The sequence below is a fragment of the Salvelinus namaycush genome, chromosome 11 (assembly GCF_016432855.1).
Source record: "Salvelinus namaycush isolate Seneca chromosome 11, SaNama_1.0, whole genome shotgun sequence".
NCBI classification, from domain to species: Eukaryota; Metazoa; Chordata; class Actinopteri; order Salmoniformes; family Salmonidae; genus Salvelinus; species Salvelinus namaycush.
Genome location: NC_052317.1, coordinates 3,209,333 through 3,229,964, shown reverse-complemented (window position 1 = coordinate 3,229,964; position 20,632 = coordinate 3,209,333). Strand labels below are relative to the sequence as shown.

The 20,632-nt window shown below is 44.0% G+C and overlaps 1 protein-coding gene across 1 annotated transcript in view; it reads left to right on the top strand.

The window, feature by feature from the left end:
* myo10 (myosin X) overlaps positions 1 to 20,632 on the top strand; it is a 266,652-nt gene that overhangs the window by 214,995 nt on the left and 31,025 nt on the right. The window contains exons 20-23 of the mRNA XM_039003646.1: positions 3,562 to 3,686; positions 8,421 to 8,535; positions 14,343 to 14,449; positions 19,808 to 20,023. Coding sequence (XP_038859574.1) covers positions 3,562 to 3,686; positions 8,421 to 8,535; positions 14,343 to 14,449; positions 19,808 to 20,023 — 563 coding nt within the window. The remainder of the gene's footprint in view (positions 1 to 3,561; positions 3,687 to 8,420; positions 8,536 to 14,342; positions 14,450 to 19,807; positions 20,024 to 20,632) is intronic.

The following is a 20,632-nucleotide window of genomic DNA, read 5'->3' as shown; positions in this document are numbered from 1 at the left end:
AATGTTTGATTTTTGGGTTATTTACAGAGAGAAAATACCTGTTGATATTCTCATCAACTGAGATGATGGATTCTCTTATTGATTCTATTTACAATCATTGATATAATACTGTATGTATACTAATAATTCAGCTTTTTGTTGCTCTACGTATGATGATTTGTAAGGGGGTGGGGGGACATGCTCTCCTCTTTCTTGTCCGTATTTGACTTTTCCCTCAGAGTTCCCAACCCCCATGACCACCTGAACACACCATCTTTTGTCCAACTGAATGACCAGCTTGGTCTTTGGTGAGACATTTGGTGTGAAGAGATAAGGTTTTGCTTTCTCAGACTATACGTTCCCTTCAGAGAGAGAGAGGCCGTGGCTGATGCTGTTGTGCTTGTTTGTAATCATGCCTACTGATTCAAGTTTGGGAACTTTGACTGGAAGATTCTGGATCTAGATTTGCATTCACATGCTAGATTTTTAAAGGTGCAATATGTCACTTTAATTGACGGGCAAAAGGGCTGACCCTGCACTTTTTTGTAAAGAGGCTGTGGGTCTTCTGGTCAATAAGAATTTATTTAATATTTTTTTTGCCTTTTGGCCAATTGTGTTAATGTAGCGCCCCTGAAGTGAGGGGTGTAGCGCCCCTGAAGTGAGGGATGTAGCGCCCCTGAAGTGAGGGATGTAGCGCCCCTGAAGTGAGGGATGTAGCGCCCCTGAAGTGAGGGATGTAGCGCCCCTGAAGTGAGGGATGTAGCGCCCCTGAAGTGAGGGATGTAGCGCCCCTGAAGTGAGGGATGTAGCGCCCCTGAAGTGAGGGATGTAGCGCCACTGAAGTGAGGGGTGTAGCGCCACTGAAGTGAGGGGTGTAGCGCCACTGAAGTGAGGGATGTAGCGCCACTGAAGTGAGGGGTGTAGCGCCACTGAAGTGAGGGGTGTAGCGCCACTGAAGTGAGGGGTGTAGCGCCCCTGAAGTGAGGGATGTAGCGCCACTGAAGTGAGGGATGTAGCGCCCCTGAAGTGAGGGGTGTAGCGCCCCTGAAGTGAGGGGTGTAGCGCCCCTGAAGTGAGGGGTGTAGCGCCACTGAAGTGAGGGATGTAGCGCCCCTGAAGTGAGGGGTGTAGCGCCCCTGAAGTGAGGGGTGTAGCGCCACTGAAGTGAGGGATGTAGCGCCCCTGAAGTGAGGGGTGTAGCGCCACTGAAGTGAGGGATGTAGCGCCACTGAAGTGAGGGGTGTAGCGCCCCTGAAGTGAGGGGTGTAGCGCCACTGAAGTGAGGGATGTAGCGCCCCTGAAGTGAGGGATGTAGCGCCACTGAAGTGAAGGATGTAGCGCCCCTGAAGTGAGGGGTGTAGCGCCACTGAAGTGATGGATGTAGCGCCCCTGAAGTGAGGGATGTAGCGCCCCTGAAGTGAGGGATGTAGCGCCCCTGAAGTGAGGGGTGTAGCGCCACTGAAGTGAGGGATGTAGCGCCCCTGAAGTGAGGGGTGTAGCGCCCCTGAAGTGAGGGATGTAGCGCCCCTGAAGTGAGGGGTGTAGCGCCACTGAAGTGAGGGGTGTAGCGCCACTGAAGTGAGGGATGTAGCGCCCCTGAAGTGAGGGGTGTAGCGCCCCTGAAGTGAGGGGTGTAGCGCCCCTGAAGTGAGGGATGTAGCGCCCCTGAAGTGAGGGATGTAGCGCCCCTGAAGTGAGGGATGTAGCGCCCCTGAAGTGAGGGGTATAGCGCCACTGAAGTGAGGGATGTAGCGCCCCTGAAGTGAGGGATGTAGCGCCACTGAAGTGATGGGTGTAGCGCCACTGAAGTGAGGGATGTAGCGCCCCTGAAGTGAGGGGTGTAGCGCCCCTGAAGTGAGGGATGTAGCGCCCCTGAAGTGAGGGATGTAGCGCCCCTGAAGTGAGGGATGTAGCGCCCCTGAAGTGAGGGATGTAGCGCCCCTGAAGTGAGGGGTGTAGCGCCACTGAAGTGAGGGGTGTAGTGCCCTCACTGAGGGAATTAAAACAAAAGAGACAGAATGCACCTTTTACCGGGTTAGTTCTGAGTATGCCGTAGGCCTACAGTAGTTGTTTCATATACATGGTGTAGCTCTTGCTCTCCCTGAGCCCATACTCACTATCTGTTTAGATATAGAAACTGAATGTCAGAGAGAGTAGCCCACTGTGACTTCCTGAAATGACAGGTGTGGGGTTTAAAATCAGACTGAGGGAAAATAAAGAGTACTTTATTAGAGTAAAATTTGCAACACAGAGAGCGGGAAAGAGAGATATGACCTACAACAGAGGCAGCTCTCTGACAAACAAGCAATGTTTCAAATGTCAGAAAGTGACAGAGGAAGAGAGAGCGGGAGAGCAAAAGAGAGACAGAAAGAGAGGGCAGCTGTCGGACAGACCAACTGCTTTTTAAAATCAGAGAATTAAAAACAGACGGAAGAGAGACAGAGCGATATACAAAGAGAGGTAGCACATCTGACATACAGACAATCGGGTTGGTCAAAACCTGACAACGACAGTCAGTCAGAAAAAGAAAGAAAGAAAGAAAGAGTCAGACGGCAGCTTCCTATGACACGGGGCTTTGTGACACAACGACGGCTGGGCCGGCTCATTATGCAAATACAATTATGCTAATAAGGTGTCCCCTTAGCCTATTGCTCTTACAGGGCGTCATTCAGCCAGTGATCTGTGTCCATTGGTGAATCTGATCACTTCTTCTCTTGGCCAGAATGGGTCTATCTAGATCTCTGCCCTTTCAATGAAATTGAAATAAAAGGGGCAATACATGGGGTATGAAAGCGCCCTCTTATTGCTACCCCCCTACGCCCACTGAGGTTAAGGGTGAGGGGTACCACATAATGACTTCCACTAGGCTTTCGCTCACACACTCCCCTTCCTTCCCCCAATGCTTTCGTATCTGTTGCTGGTTGGAGACGTCTCTCAATGGTCGAGCAAATGAAAGGGCTTTGATTTGTAAATGACAGATGTGCCTGTGTGCGCGTGCCTGTTTCGTGTTAAAGGGCTTAGATGTGCATCGTATGAGAGTCTGAATGGAGGATTTACAATAGGGGTCTGTGTGAGAGTTGTGGACATCATCAGTCATGTCATCTCAACTTGTTCAATTTGTGACATTTGTTAAGAAGTCAGGGCTGTGTCTCTGGTGGTCTCAAACTAAACGTATGTATTTTCTTAACACACACATATGAAAACTGGTTTTCCAGTTGCCTAATGACATCGGATGTATTGTCTGTGACAATGGTGTTATAAAAAGCACTCTACAAGTATCACGTCATCTGATTGAGCGACTTATCGAGGAAGAGTTACATAAGTACGACTGCATGTAAGCGCCAAATCATTTCGGATTTGTCAATACTAGGTTATATTGACATAACTAATAGCGACTGGGTTCAAGGTTTCCCTCTGCACGGTGTGTGCCAACTCATCTGCTGCACTACTAATGTGTAACGTCAAAAGAACACACCAAAACAGTATGTACAGCACCCGCCTGAGTGATGCGATGTGGCTGCCATTTTGTGCCCAAGCAACCACCGCAGTATTACTTATTTCCGTCCACTTTCCTGCCCTCAGATGCCTGAGCAGTTTGACCAGACGGTGGTGCTGAACCAGCTCAGATACTCAGGGATGCTGGAGACGGTAAAGATCCGCCGTACAGGCTTCCCCATCAGGAGACCTTTCCAAGACTTCTGTACCAGGTGAGTACAGAGCTGGGGCCGTATGTGTTCAAGTGTTTTATAGTAGAAGTGCTGATCTAGGATCAGCTTTCCCCTGTCCAGTTATTCTTATTCAAGTTATCTAAAAGGCTAAACTGATCCTAAACCAGCACCCCTACTCTGAGACTAGGGCTGTTATGGTGACCATATTACCGCCACACCGACAGTCAGGAGTCATGACCACAGTCAAATTCCACATGACTGTTGAGTCACGGTAACTAGGGTTCTCCAAAACTGTGCTCTGATGCCTCTGATTGTCGTTAGTAGCCTACCAAACTTGCTAACGGACAGTTGCTAATGCTAATGGGTCTCTATTGTCCCTTTATCATTGAAAGTCTGCTGTCAATTTGTCTACTGTGAAATAGCATTGTATCTGGGCAAACACATTTTTCCCCAAAAGTTTAGTAAGGGTTGGTAACAGGCTGATTGGTCAGCTATTTGAGCCAGTAAAGGGGGCTTTACTATTCCTGGGTAGCGGAATTACTTTTGCTTCCCTCCAGGCCTGAGGGCACACACTCTCTAGTAGGCTTAAATTGAAAATATGGCAAATAGTGGCAATATCATCAGTAATTTTCCATCCAAGTTGTCAGACCCCGGTGGCTTGTCATTGTTGATTGACAACAATATTTTTTTCACCTTTTCCACACTCACTTCATTTGTAATTGTAATTCAAAATTACAATTCTTGTCTTTCATTATTTGGTCAGATATACTTGGATATGTAGTGTCAGCGTTTGTTGCTGGCATGTCATGCCTAAGTTTGCTAATCTTGACAAATAATAAATGATTAATTCAGTCATTTTTTTGATGAATGATCCAATGAATGATGGAGCTGAGTTCGCTTTTTTCCCCAAAATGTCATTTAAGGTGCTCCAAAGCTTTTTACTATCATTCTTTATATCATTTATCTTTGTTTCATAGTATAGTTTCTTCTTCTTTTTATTATGTTTAGTCACAAGATTTCTCAATTTGCAGTACGTTTGCCAATCGGTTGTGCTGCCAGACTTATTTGCCATTCCTTTTGCCTCATCCCTCTCAACCATACAATTTTTCAGTTCCTCATCAATCAAAGGGGATTTAACTGTTTTTACAGTAATTTTCTTAATTAATGGGTGCATGCTTATTAGTAACTGGAATAAGCAATTTTATAAATGTGTCAAATGCAGTTGCTTGACATTACACAACACAGACCAACAAATATTCCTTACATCAACAACATAGGAATCACTTAAACACTTTATTAGGCCCAGCCTTTGGATTTGGTTTTCCTAGATATAGCTATTATATTGTGACCACAACATCCAATGGATTTGAATACTGCTTTAAAGAAAATGTCCGCAGCATTAGTAGAGATGTGATCAATACATGTTGACGATTTCATTCCTGTGCTGTTTGTAACTACCCTAGTAGGTTGACTGTTAATCTGAACCAGGTTGCAGGCACTGGTTACAGTTTGAAGTTTTTTCTTGAGTGAGCAGCTTGATGAAAGCCAGTCAACATTGAAGTCACCAAGAAAATATACCTCTCTGTTGATATCACATACACTATCAAGCATTTCACACATTTATCCAGATACTGACTGTTAGCACTTGGTGATCTATAGCAGCTTCCCACAAGAATGGGCTTTAGGTGAGGCAGATGAACCTCTAGTCATATTAATTCAACACTATTTAACATGAGATCCTCTCTAAGCTTTACAGGAATGTGGTTCTTAATATAGACCGCAACACCATCCCCATTGGTATTTCTGTATTTTCTGTAGATGTTATAACCATGTATTGCTACCACTATATCATCAAAGGTTAATGAAGTCAATAACTTGCTAGTTAATCTAGTTTCAGAGATTGTCAGAATATGAATGTAATCTGTTACTAGCAAGTTATTGACTTCATTAACCTTGTTTCTTAGGCTACATATGTTAGCACTTTTCTGGGATGTTTGACTGTTTTCATTGCTTTACTGGGAAGTTTAGCAGAAGTAGAAATGCTCATGTTATTTATGTTAGTGCAGGCTGAGCTGCACACAGTGGACTTCCTACTAGGACACACCGCCTCAGTGTTAATAGTATAAATCTGATTCATAGGCACATGATTACTGCGTACAATAGCTGTAGGATCAGCAGAGGCATTCAGGGCGGTAAGAGGGACATAAATTAGGTTACTTACATTGTGTCCTCCAGCTCCCCTGGGATAATGTACATTTGCTGAAGCATTATGACAACTCAGGGACACAATGGTAGGGATTAACTGAGCTGGGCTTGGGTCGTTGATAAGTCATTGTCTCAACGCAGCCTTATAATGCTGTGTAAGGATACAGGAACCCAAAGGATTTGGGTGGATCCCATCCTCCTTATAATACGAGCTTTGTTTCCAGAAGGTATCAGAAATGTCAATAAATGTTACACCCACAGAGCTGCAATAGTCTTGTAGCCAGTTATGGAGGACTAAACATCTGCTGAACCGTTCAATGCCACAATTTAAGGAAAGCAGAGGGACAGATATTATAGGGTGTTTGTTGGTGTCAAGCAGTGACCCAATCAGTTTGTTAAAACCCATCTTCAGCTGTTCAGAGCTGCCCTTCATAATGCCATTGAATCCCACATTAACTATGATAGACTCAATTTCCTGATGCTGGTTTAAAACGTTTGGTAGCAGCTGATTGATATCATGTACTCGTGCTCCTAGATAGCGCAACGTTTTTGCTCCTGGGACTGAGACATTTCTTACCATTGAACTGCACAATACAACGGCCGGAACAGGGAAAGGAGAAATCCGCTCATTCCTAACCCTCACACAATTTGTTGAAGCAGGATAGAGTACGCCCGCTGCTCTTGGCGATTGGTTCAGATCTCCCACAGCAGGCAGTGCCCCGTCAGATCCAGAGAGCGGGAAAGGAGCCGAACTCAGCGAAGCCGCTGCTGGAGTCACTGTAGTTGGAGTCAGTACCGCCGTCGCAGACACAGGCAATCCCAGCATCGAAAGGGCAGGTAGATCAGGCACCAGTGCAGCAAAGCTATTGCTTATGTCAATCTGCTCCGAACCTCTCGCAGTCACTCCCGTCTGCTTAGCAGCATGCCGTTGCCGTTGGTTTCCACGACTTGTGACATGGGACCAGCGCTGACTGGAACAATCTTCTTGCTGTTCTCCGTCTACTTCACTACAAGATGGAGGAGGAGAAGCAGATGGAGATGACTTCCTTGGCAGGCAAGTTCCAGGTAGCACAGGGCATTCGAATAGGGACAGATGACAAGGCGGGGAAACATCCATCAGGCCCGAGCGGCGTCCAGCCATAGGAGTTGAGAATGTTCGTGACAGGAAATTGCATGATACAGGAGGGCCTGTTTCTTTGTTAACTGCTCAACACAGAATAGCTGCAAAAACATTTGCGGAAAAATATCCGTTCTATTTTATTCAGTTATGTTCAATTATATTGTTCTCACTATAAAATAATATGCCACAGGAATTAGAAGCAAATCTTGCCTACTAAATGAACTAGTGTAACCCACAGCCATATGGCATAGCCAGGTCAGGTTAACATAAGGAAGAATTTTTTTTACCCACTTTTTCTCCCCAATTTGATCACGATCTTGTCTCATCACTGCATCTCCCAAACGGGCTCGGGAGAGGCAAAGGTCGAGTCATGCGTTCTCCGAAACCGTGCTTCTTAACACCCGCTCACTTAACCCGGAAGCCAACTGCACCAATGTCGGAGGAAACACTGTTCAACTGACGACCGTAGTCAGCCTGCAGGCGCCCGGCCCGCCATGAGGGCGGACTAGAGCGTGATGAGCCAAGTAAAGCCCCCCCCCCCCCCCCCCCCCCCCGGCCAAACCCTCCCCTAACCCGGATGACGCTGGGCCAATTGTGGGCCGCCCTATGGGACTCCCGGTAATGGCCTGTAATGACACAGCCTGGGATCGAACCACCGGCTGTAATAACAGTGCCTTAGACCGCTGCGCCTATCGGGAGGCCCCAGAATATGTTATTCTGTTCTTCTGAAATATGCAACATTTTCTTCATATCATAATGTTTATTTAGACCTGCCTAAAATAAATAATGGGTTTATTGTGATGGTGTAGGCTATATTAAATGAATTTATTAGACTTTTTAAAATGTAGATGTTCCAAAGGTCCGCATCAGTGGATTGTAGCCTATGCATGTAAGCAGGAGATACTAAATGTGTTTATCTTAATTAACGGTCAATTACCGTGAAGCAGTTATTTGAATGACAATCACTGGTTGACAAAATGTCACAGCCCTATCTGAGACGATTGTATGCTGTTTTCCTTCCACTTGACTATCAATTATTTTACAATACAGTACGTTCTTCTACGAGTTACATCCGAAGATTTTAATACATTATGAAAATGGATACATCACAATTGTAAAAATGTAAAAAATACCTGGAGCCACAGTGTCCTTTTTGGAGGCATGACGTTATGGTAGCTAGGAAAGAAGTGTAGGAACAGTAACTGTGAAGAATATGTAAATAGCTCCAGCTAGCTAGGAAGCTAACTTGGCTAACGGTGGGGCGAAAACAATTCACATATTTACTTTAAATGAACTACCACACCCTCTCTCTTTGCTTGCAACTGCAACGATGTTTCATCTCCCGAAAACTGACAACGGGAATGTTTATATTTTGACATATTTTGCGTACCAATTGATTCCGAGCCATGTATACGCTAACATTCCATTCGGTCCCATCCCTTTCTTAGGTACAAGGTGTTAATGAGGACTGTGTCTACACCAGAAGACCCAAGGGGACGGTGCGTCCAGTTACTCCACCTCTACGACAGCACCAGTGCAGAATGGGAGATGGGGAAGACCAAGGTGAGAGATGACCCGGCCAATGTTGTTTTAGCCTAGAAATTAGGTTTAGCTGCATTCATTGTTTGCAGGGAACATGACAAGATAACTGGTGACTATAGGCCCCTCCCTAAAACATGTTTTACCATGTTTTAGGCAAGGAAACATAGAAAAGGGAAACGTGCTAGATATGGTATAACCTAGGATACAGTGTATCCTTAACATAGTAATGATTCAAAGGGATTTGAATTATAGAATTCAATAGAAAGCGAGAGAGAGAGAGAGTGTGTGTCTGTCTGTGCACATAGATTTGTTTGTATGTACCTACAGTATACAGTATGTGTTTCCTTGTTTAGATCACCCTCATGAAATATTACCTTTGCAGACAATAGGCTAACCAGGATAAATAAGGAGACAGGATAAAAATTCTGTTTGACTTTTCTTTAATGGATTAGGCAAAGATTCATGTTCAAACCATTCAAATTTAGACTCAACGCAGCGCCGGCGCAGGATACCCTGGACCGAAACGGGGCACCGGAGACCAAATGCGCTGCGCAGGCACAATCCGCCCTGGCTGGATGCCCACTCTCGCATGGCACTTGCGGGGGGCTGGCATATAGCACTCCGGGCTATGAGCGCGCACTGGCGACACCGTGCGCTTCATCACATAACACGGTGTCTGACCAGTGCCACGCTTCTTCCGGTAAGCACGGGGAGTTGGCTCAGGTCTCTCGCCAGACTCCGCCAATCTCCCCGTGTGCCCCCCCCCCCAAAAGAATTGGGGGCTGCCTCTCGTGCCTGTTGCGCTGCCGTGCTAACTCCTCATAGTGTCTCCGCTCAGCCTTCGCTGCCTCCAATTCCTCCTGCGGACGGCGATACTCCCCAGCCTGTGCCCAGGGTCCCTTTCCGTCCAAAATCTCCTCCCATGTCCATGAGTCCAGATAACGCTGCTGCTCCTCACCACGCTGCTTGGTCCGTTTGTGGTGGGTAGTTCTGTCACGATCGTCGTATAGAGGAGAAGATGAGGACCAAGGTGCAGCGTGGTGCGTGTTCATATTTAATTTAATAACAACCGAACACTAAACACGAAAATGACAAAAAGAATAACCGAAACAGTTCTGTCTGGTACAGATACAAAACAAAAAACAACTACCCACAAACACTGGTTGGAACAGGCTACCTAAGTATGGCTCCCAATCAGAGACAACGATAGACAGCTGCCTCTGATTGGGAACCACACCAGGCCAAACACATAGAAACACAACAACATAGAAAAAAGAACATAGACTGCCCACCCTAGTCACACCCTGGCCTAACCAAAATAGAGAATAAAAAGCCTCTCTATAGCCAGGGCGTGACAGAGGTTGTTTGGGGATGCTGTCCAAAGTAGGTGGTAAACTCCATCTAAGGCTAAATATCGGCACGAGATATCGGCACGGCACAATGTCAATATGTTTTCCAGCTTGGTCAATAAACATGACAAAATTGTTATAAAACTTATGAAACGTTTAGTTAACAATGTTATTTCCCTATTTTGATACTTGCATTGCACTTTCGCACATTACAAACCTTTATAAACAGGACAAATTTAGAGACAGAAAAAGCATGTGGCTTCCATTTTGGCTGAAGAAGAGAGTGTAAGAGGTGAAAGGTCAGAGTGATGGCACTTTGTGCACACACACCATCCCACAATTCCATGGGCAGAGACAGAGATGTTGTCACTGCTTGAGGGAGACTGCAAGTATTGTATGCAGATGTCCGGCCCCCTAGTAAACTCCTTACCAACCTGTCAGGGCACAGGTCAGAGAGAGTTTGAGAGGCAGGTTTATGGTACCCCCTAGAATCTCAGGCTCAGGCTGTGAGGGATGGGGAGTGGATTGCAGCTCAGGGTTGTGAGGTGCTGCTAAGAGTCACTGGCAGGGAATTGGAAACACAAATTTAACACAGCGTAATAATTCCATGCGGAAGCGTACAGAAATAAACTAATTAATTGAACCAGCACCAGAGCAAAAATGACTGTAAGTGGAAGTTAGCAATCCAGAACGTTCGCCATCAAAGTGGAAAGTAAACAGAATCGTAGTAAATTTCAGCTAACTACTCAGCAAACACTTAGCATAACTGCTTTACTTTCATTTCAACATTTAATTATCTACAGCCACTTTATTACTTTATTTCCCTACTACTGGTCACATTTTCAATGCTAATCCTGTATAATCAGCCACAGCGCTGGTCCGATGAATGTGTTAGTTTTCTAACACTCCACATGGAATTGTTACGCTGTCTTAACCTGTATTTCTTCGACCTTATTTTTTTTGTTTTGAATGTGCAAATGTACAATATCAGTCACTAAATAGTGAACATAAAGGTTAACTAAATGTTTCATTAGGGTTTTTTTTTTTTTAAGATTTCACCGGAAAGTGATGTCACACTGACCTTTCACCTCTCAAACTCTCCTCTGCAGCCAAAATGGAAGCCACATGCTAATTCTGTCTCTTCATTTGTAGTGTTTATAAAGGTTTGTAATGTGCAAAAGTGCAATGTAAGTCTCAAAATAGTGAAATCACATTGTTAACTAAATGTTTAATACATTTTATGACGATCTTGTAAAGTTAATTGACCGAGATGGAAAACTGTTGACATTGTGACAGTGTTCCACTAGCTACATTAGTGAAAAATGGGAAAATGCTAACTATCTAGCTAGTTTTACCACCCCATGTTAAGTCAATTTTACTAACTAGTAAAATAGTACCAATAGTTATAGAATTTGAATGGTTAGAATATTATTCTTTGTCAAATCCATTAAAGAAATGTCAAACTGAAAAATGTTCTCCTTATTTCTCCTGGTTTCCTACTGTTTTCAAAGGTTGTTACATTGTAAACACAAAGTAATAAAACATGTCACTTCACTTTACATTAAGTTGCTTGCTCCTGGGTAGAACATTGTAAATACATGTATATCCCTTGTAACAACATTGTAACTACAGAGTTGGTTGTTAAAGATTGTTACAATGTAACTAAAAGGGTTATACCTGATGTTCTCCTGTCTCCTAATTTCTCCTGCAAAGGTTGTTACATTCCAGCTACATAGTAATTATAAAGGTTATGCCTCTACTGGGTTTCACTTTACATTAAGTTGCTTGCTACTGGGTAGGTACCTGGTAATAACAAGTATATCCTATGTAACTACATTGTTCATACATTACATTTGATTCGGTACAGCCTTTGAGCCAGGTCAGAAATAATCACATTTAAAATGACCTGTAGTTAATGACAGGGTGTGCCTTGTTACAATTGTTGTTACGGGGTCCTGGCTTATTTATCAACCCTGGTATTATATGTGGATCCGATTTGTAGTGGCACCTTGTAGTTGCACGTAAGGTCCGATTTTGGTTTGTGTTATTAACATGGTAATTCATATAGGTGACTTTCATGTAGTTACAAAACATGAGTTACTTAGTGGAACCAGAAAATGTGGAATAACATCAGTAATTACACATGTGGAATAACCTTCAGCAAGTGGATGTGTAATTACACATTCCTTGTTCCAATTGTGAAATAACGGATAGCGCTACAACCTTATTGCCATGTAATTACGTCGTACCAAGTCTGGAACCAACCCTGAACAGCTTCCACCCCCAAGCCATAAGACTGCTAAATAGTAAGTTAAATAGATACCCAAATAGCTACTCGGACTACCTGCATTGACCCCCTTTTTGCACTAACTTTTTTGAGTCGTCACATGCTGCTTCTATCATTTATTATCTATAATGCTGCCTTGTCACTCTATTGTCCACTCTATTGTCACTCCGGTGTCCACATCACCAACAAACTATCACGGTCCAAACACACCAAGACAGTCGTGAAGAGAGCACGACAAAGCCTATTCGCCCTCAGGAGACTGAAAAGATTTGGCATGGGTCCCCAGATCCTCAAAAAGTTATACAGCTGCATCATCGAGAGCATACTGACTGGTTGCATCACTGCCTGGTACAGCAACTGCTCGGCCTCCGACCGTAAGACGCTACAGAGGGTAGTGCGAACGGCCCAGTACATCACTGGGACCAAGCTTCCTGCCATCCAGGACCTCTATACTAGGTGGTGTCAGAGGAAGGCCCAAGAAATTGTCAAAGACCCCAGTCACCCAGGTCATAGACTTTTCTCTCTGCTACCGCACAGCAAGTGGTACCGGAGTGCCAAGTTTAAGTCCAAAAGGCTTCTTAACAGCTTCTACCCCCAAGTCACAAGACTGAACAATTAATCAAATGGCCACCCGGACTATTTGCGTTGACTTTTGTTTTTACACTACTGCTACTTGCTGTTTATTATCTATGCTTAATCACTTTACCCCCACCTACATTACATGAACCCCCTTTATATAGCCTCGTTATTTTATTGTTACTTTTTTTAACAACCCGGGTTGTGTCACAGCCGGCCGCGACCGGGAGACCCATGACCTTCGCCTCTCCCAAGTCCCATGGGCCAAGACTGGAACTACCAATTGGATATCACGAAATTGGGGAGAAAAAGGGGTAAAAAGTACCAAAAAAACAATAAAACTCTACAGCTGTTGTATTTGGCACATGTGACAAATTCTATTGGATTTATTCCTTGGAATATATACACATCTACCTCGATTACCTCATACCCCTGCACATCAACTCGGTACTGGTACCCCGTGTATTTAGTTATCGTTACTCATTGTGTATTTATTATTACGTGTTTTTGCTTTTCTATTATTTCTCAATTTTCTTTCTCTGTGCATTGTTTGTAAGTAAGCATTTCACTGTTAGTCTACACCTGTTGTTTATGAAGCATGTGACAAATACAATTTGATTTGAATAACATTCATGTACAGTTACTACTGTGTAGTTACATAGTAAAACTTGCAACTTAATGTACAGTGTTACCTAACATGCATTGATGAGACGTTCTATCCTATATCTCAATACCTTGTTTAATGTCCCCTCCTATATCATTCACAAGGATAGAGCCAAGCCAAGACAACTTGTTCAGCAATACCCCTGTAATTCTGACATTTCTCCACTGATTCACCTGAGACAACATCCCACATCTACATTTCTACAGTCTCTAATTGGCTTAACCTCAAGGCCCACAATTGAGCCTGGTTTCCCTATAGAAATGGAAGACAGCTTGGGTCTTAAAAAGGGCAGTCGGACTGCCCGTAGATTAGACCATTCCGAAACGGAGAGACTAAATGCCTCGCCCTCGTTATTTTTGCAGCCTTTAACGGTGGCTCCCGCAGTTTGAACAAAATTGTGAGACTCGAACAAAAGAGTGAATCATTGATTTGATGAACTTTGCGGTGTGTTGGGCTGTGTCGTTCTTTTGTGTTGGGTTTTAAACTGGTCTTAGATGTACGTGAGTGTGTTTCTGAAGTTGTCGGCTTACGTATTTGTAGTGGGTCACAATTTATTTTGAGCCTTTTCTCAGGCAGAACGGCTGTTGATTGTCTAGCTATACTGGTCCATGTGTTCAAAGGAACGGAATGACATAGACTATACAGAGAGTTGCATTCAATCAAACATCACTGTTACGAATAATACGTGTTCATTCAGAAAACTGGAACTATCTGCCTATTAGCAGTGTACCTGGTATTTGCAAAGAGCCCAAAACCATTCTACTATGTACAGTACAAAAAAAGTACATTTGTAATATAATGTAAATCTATTATGTAGTGTAGGTTTGATCAAATTGCAGGCAAATGTATTTTTTTTAAATGGATCCCATGGTAACCTTCCTCTTCTCCTTTTTTTCTTCTCCTTTACTGTATCCCCCCTTCCTCTCTTTCCTCCCTCTCTATCCCCCCACAGGTGTTTCTACGGGAGTCTCTGGAGCACAGGTTGGAGAAGCAGCGAGAGTCGGAGGTGCTAAAAGCAGCCATGATCATCCAGGCTCACGTCATGGGCTACATGGCCAGGTAAACATGCCACATATCCTGTATGTGCACCAGGTTTGAGGTCATTTCAGTTTAAGTTATACAATTCATGAATCGAAAATTGCTGCCCATAATCTTTTTTCAGTGTATGAATTTACATTTGGAGATTCACTTCCTAAATTGACGAATTGGATGCTGAATTGACCGCAACCCTGATAGGCATATGCCATACAGCGCACACACACACAAGTATGGGTAGCTGCAGCCCAATATGGTGACCGGACTATGGGTGAGTGGGTGTGTCGAAAGGAGTGGGTGTATGGAAAAGCGAATCAGCTAATTGGCCAGATTTGTTGCCACTCAAGATCGTTTTGCGTGGCTGATTGGGCCGAACTACAAGTCCATAATAGGCCACCAGTGCTCTGCCGACTTGAAGTGCTTTCTACTTTGTAGCATGGTCGTGTTTCCGGCGGTAGCTACGTGGTCCTTTAAGATTGTCTAGATCAGAGGTGCACAATTGGCGGACCTCGGTCCAAGTCCGCACCAAGTGAAGGTTCTATCTGGACTTCGTCACATTTCTCAGAAATAATTGTTAAATTAAATACTGATGAAGCAACCCTTTTTTACAATGTACACGTACTGAGCTGGCTCAGCACAGCTGGGAAGGTTCTAGACAGCGCCCCATTCTACTGTGTGTTGTCCAATCACGTGCGTTATTTAAATCACAGCACGAAACTCAGCCAATCAAAGCGAATGTTTACAATGCATGTTAGGAGACTGATGTTGTCAGAGAGAGAGGCAGCGAGAGAAGCAAAAGCGGAAGCGAGAGGAGAAATTATAGAGTGGCGTGCGCAAAAGTCAGGAAAGTCAATAAAGGAAATTGAGCATTCAAAGAGGAGTGGCGAAACAAATATGCCTTTGTCCTTCCCGCAGCGAATGTCAAACCACTCTGCCTGATATGTTCAGAGACCGTGGCTCCAATAAAAAAGTTCCAACGTGAAGCGCCACTACGTGACAAAGCACAAATCTTTTGAGCAAACATATCCACAGCAGTCTGAGGTGAGGGCACGCCAAATAAACGTACTCAAAGCCCAGTATGATCGGTCCACCAGAGTCCTCTCTGCATTCACTGCCCAACAACGTGCAAACGAATGTTCACTAAAAATAGCTTGGATTTTGGGTCAACACCAAAAGCCATTTGTGGTGATGGAGTGGTGATGGAGTGCATGAAAGCTGTTGCTGAAACTTTACTTGACGGTAAACAAAAAGACGAGCTGTGTGAAAAGATCAAGCAAATCCCAATGTCACGTACAACAACAGCAAGAAAGAGTGAAATACTAACAGAGGAATTATTAACACAGCTTGATTGAAGCTATTCGGAGTGCACCATGCGTAGCATTAGCTGTTAATGAATCTACTGATGTGAGTGATAATGCCCAGCTTCTGGTGTATGTTAGATTTTACCACACAGGGAAGAAGGAATTCTGTGAAGACCTGTTAGGTGTAACACCACTCGAGACACATGCAAGAAGAAAAAGACATATACAGTGGCTTGTGAAAGTGTTCACCCCGCTTGGCATTTTCCCTATTTTGTTGCCTTACGACCTGGAATTAAAATGGGATTTTATGGGGGTTTGTATCATTTGATTTACACAACATTCCTACCACTTTGAAGATGCAACATATGTTTTATTGTGAAACAAACAAGAAATAAGACAAAAAACGGAAAACTTGAGTGTGCATAACTATTCACCCCCCCAAAGTCAATACTTTGTAGAGCAACCTTTTGCAGTGATTACAGCTGCGAGTTTCTTGGGGTATGTCTCTATAAGCTTGGCACATCTAGCCACTGGGATTTTTGCCCATTCTTCAAGGCAAAACTGCTCCAGCTCCTTCACGTTGGATGGGTTCCGCCAGTTTCCAGAGGAAAGGAAGATCTTCAAGGAGACTCTGCACACTTCCCAAAAGTGCAGGAACAGATTCAGGGTGAGAGAGATGTTTCTCCTCATATTGACTTAATAGATAAACCGATTGGAAACTTCAGAAATCGCTTTGACATCGTTAGCCTTGGAAAGCAGCTCCTTCTCCTAATTGAGAATCCATTCCTCATCACAGATGTCAGGGGATTTTCAAAGGATGTGACACAGACCTTCAAGTTGCTGGATCTCTACAGATGGAACTGATTGATCTGCAAGCAAATGTTGCACTAAGAGAGCACTTTCAACTAACTGATCATGACACTTTCTGGCTGCAGGCTGTGTCTGAGACTGGTTTCCCTGGTCTAACCAAAGTAGCACCACACACATTGACCATGTTTGGCTCCACATACAGTTGTGAGTCTTCTTTCTCCACTATGGGCATCATTAACAATAAGTACCGTTCTAGACTCACCAATGAGCACCTACATATATGCATGAGAATGACACTGACTCCATTCCAGCCAAGGTTCAAATTACTGGCAGGGCAAGCAAAAGCCCATTTCTCTCACTAAAGAAGAGAGATGGAGAAGAGAAGTGGGAGAGAGTAGGAAAGATCAATATTAAACCTGTGGTTTCTTATTTTTTCAGAAACAAATCACTTTTGTTCTTGTTTTGTGAAGATGCAGTCTTGTTCTGCTTGAAATGAGAACATTTGTGATAGGCCTACTTTTATTTATGATTGGGCTGCATATTTATTTTACCTCATGTTTAATGTGTCTGCATTGGAAATGTGCAATAGATATTGTTTAAATGTTATTGAAATGTAGTACTTTGTTTATTAGCTACACATATACAGTACTGTGCAAAAGTTTTAGGCGGGTTAAAAAAGGCTGTAAAGTAAGAATGCTTTCAAAAATAGACACGTTAATAGATTATATTTATCAATGAACTAAATGCAGTGACCAGAGTACAAATCTACATCAAATCCATATTTGGTGTGACCACCCTTTGCCTTCAAAACAGCATCAATTCTTGTAGGTACACTTGCACAAAGTCAGGGATTTTGTAGGCATATAGGCAGGTGTATGATTAACCAATTATACCAAACAGGTGCTAATGATCATCAATTCAATATGTAGCTTGAAACACAATCATTAACTGAAACAGAAACAGCTGTGGAAACAGGAGGATTAAAACTGGGTGAAGAACAGCCAACCCCAGTTAAGGTTGCTGAAGACAGTTCACTGTCAAAAGTCATACGCCATGGCAAGACTGAGCACAGCAACAAGACTGCATCAGCAAGGTCTCTCCCAGGCAGACATTTCAAGTCAGACAGGGGTTTCCAGATGTGCTGTCCAAGCTCTTTTGAAGAAGAACAAAGAAACGGGCAACGTTGAGGAACGTAGACGCAGTGGTCGGCCAAAGAAACTTCCTGCAGCAGATGAAAGACACGTCACGCTTACTTCCCTTCACAATCGGAAGATGTCAAGCAGTGCCATCAGCTCAGAATTGGCAGAAAACAGTGGGACCCTTGTACACCCATCTACTGTCCGGAGAAGTCTGAGAAGTCTTCATGGAAGACTCACTGCCAAAAAGCCATACCTCTGACATGGAAACAAGGTCAAGCGACTCAACTATGCAAGAAAACACAGGAACTGGGGTGCAGAAAAATGGCAGCAGGTGCTCTGGACTGATGAGTCAAAATGTATTCTGCAGCATGACAACGAAAGTCATTAAGAACTATTTTCAGCGTAAGAAGAACAATAAGTTCTGGAAGGGATGGTATGGCCCCCACAGAACCCTGATCTCAACATCATTGAGTCTGTCTGGGATTACATGAAGAGAGAGAAGCTCCTGAGGCTGCTTAAATCCACAGAAGAACTATGGTTAGTTCTCCAAGATGTTTGGGCCAACCTACCTACCGAGTTCCTTCAAAAACTGTGCAAGTGTACCTAGGAGAATTGATGCTGTTTTGAAGACAAAGGGTGGTCACACCAAATATTGATTTGATGTAGATTTTTCTTCTGTTCACTCACTTTGCGTTTAGTTAATTGATAAATATAATCTATTCACGTGTCTATTTTTGAAAGCATTCTTACTTTACAGCATTTTTTTCACAGCTGCCTAAAACTTTTGCACAGTACTGTACAAGAACTACATATCAAATCATAGCGCACGCTAGACATTTTAATGGTTTGGACCTTTAGGGGGAGACCTCTTTGAATTCTAATTGTGCACCCCTGGTCTAGATGGTTATCAGTTATTTCTTGTTTAGACTGCTATCCGACTTGAAATAAAATCATGCAACTCAAGCATTCTCTGGCTTGAGTCCAAACTCTCGCGGTATGGCAGCTCAATGTACGGTAGTTGCATGGTAAGAAACAGAAGAAGAAGAAAAACAGTTCAATCAAAACCGTCATACCGAAAGCAGAGCGCTTTCGACACACCCACTCCTTTCCACACGCCCACTACTTTCCTTTCGACACACCCTCTCCTTTCCACACGCCCACTACTTTCCTTTCGACACACCCACTTCTTTCCACCAGCCCACTACTTTCCTTTCGACACACCCACTCCTTTCCACGCTCCCACTACTTTCCTTTCGACACACCCTCTCCTTTCCACGCGCCCACTACTTTCCTTTCGACACACCCACTTCTTTCCACCAGCCCACTACTTTCCTTTCGACACACCCACTCCTTTCCACACGCCCACTACTTTCCTTTCGACACACCCACTCCTTTCCATGCTCCCACTACTTTCCTTTTGACACACCCACTCCTTTCCACGCGCCCACTACTTTCCTTTCGACACACCCACTTCTTTCCACCAGCCCACTACTTTCCTTTCGACACACCCACTCCTTTCCACGCGCCCACTTCTTTCCACCAGCCCACTACTTTCCTTTCGACACACCCACTCCTTTCCACGCGCCCACTACTTTCCTTTCGACACACCCACTCCTTTCCACGCTCCCACTACTTTCCTTTTGACACACCCACTCCTTTCCACGCGCCCACTACTTTCCTTTTGACACACCCACTCCTTTCCACACGCCCACTACTTTCCTTTTGACACACCCACTCCTTTCCACACGCCCACTACTGTGTATAATGTGTATATTTGTGCAGGGCACGTTTGGAAAAAGAGACCTAGGTCTCAATATGTCTTCCCAGGTCAAATTTTAAAAATACTTTCCTTTTGATACACCCACTCTCCCATACTCCAGTCACCATATTGGGATGCAGCTACCCCCTTCTCTACACACAGCCTCTTCGGGGGAAACGATTGGGCCAAAGTCAGACCCTGGGGGGGACCACTTCCCTGTTACACACTTGTCAGTAATTGTATATATGATTATGCATACATACTTACTGAATACCTATTGTGATGTTTAGCTATTCCAAGATGAGAACACACTAAGAGATACGATTCTAAGACGAGCTATATCAATTTCCTTTTCATTGATGTCACTCCACAGGAAGCAGTACAGGAAGCTGCTGCAGTGCATTGTGGTCATTCAGAAGAACTACAGGGCGTTTTATTGGAGGCGGAAGTTCTTGCTCCTGCGCTGGGCCGCTCTCACCTTCCAGAAATGCCTGAGGGGCCAGTTGGGACGAAAGGTCTACTGCCAGCTCCTGGATGAGAGGAAGATGGAGGAGGATAAGAGGAGGAGGAGGGTGGAAGAGCTGGATAGGTGGGCTATTTGCAGTTTCTGTGTGTGTGTGTTTGTGTGCTGACGGGTTGGATTTGATTATTCCACTTTATTAATTTATGTAGAAGACACTGTTGTGTATGCTATTGCCCACGCGGCTGACTAGGTTATTTCTGAGCTTCAATCGGCCTTTATCGCCTTGCAAAAAATAACTATAAATAAACAATAACTGTTAAATCATTGTCAACACATAACACCATATTAAGGTGTGGGATTTTGACAGTATTACAAAACACAACTAGCAATTCTCTTCTACTCCAGTAGCTAGCGTAATCTGTCCGTCCACAATTCCCCTGTGGGAACATGGCGATTCTCAACACCCGACAACACCCGCTACTATCCAAGAGATTGTTCGTGAGGAAATTGCCTCAGCCTTCAGCACTTAAAACCAGTAAATGAATATCTGCACTGCTTACTCAACTAAAGTGGACAGTTTGGAAACAGTGGCCAGTGTGACAGAGGTGCGACTCCGTGACAAGGACACAGCGCAAACTAAGCTAGAAGGGGAGTCAATCTCCTGAAAAAGATAACAGAATCCACTCAGACATAATTCCCGCAATTTCAATATGCGGCTCACAGGACTTGAAACTG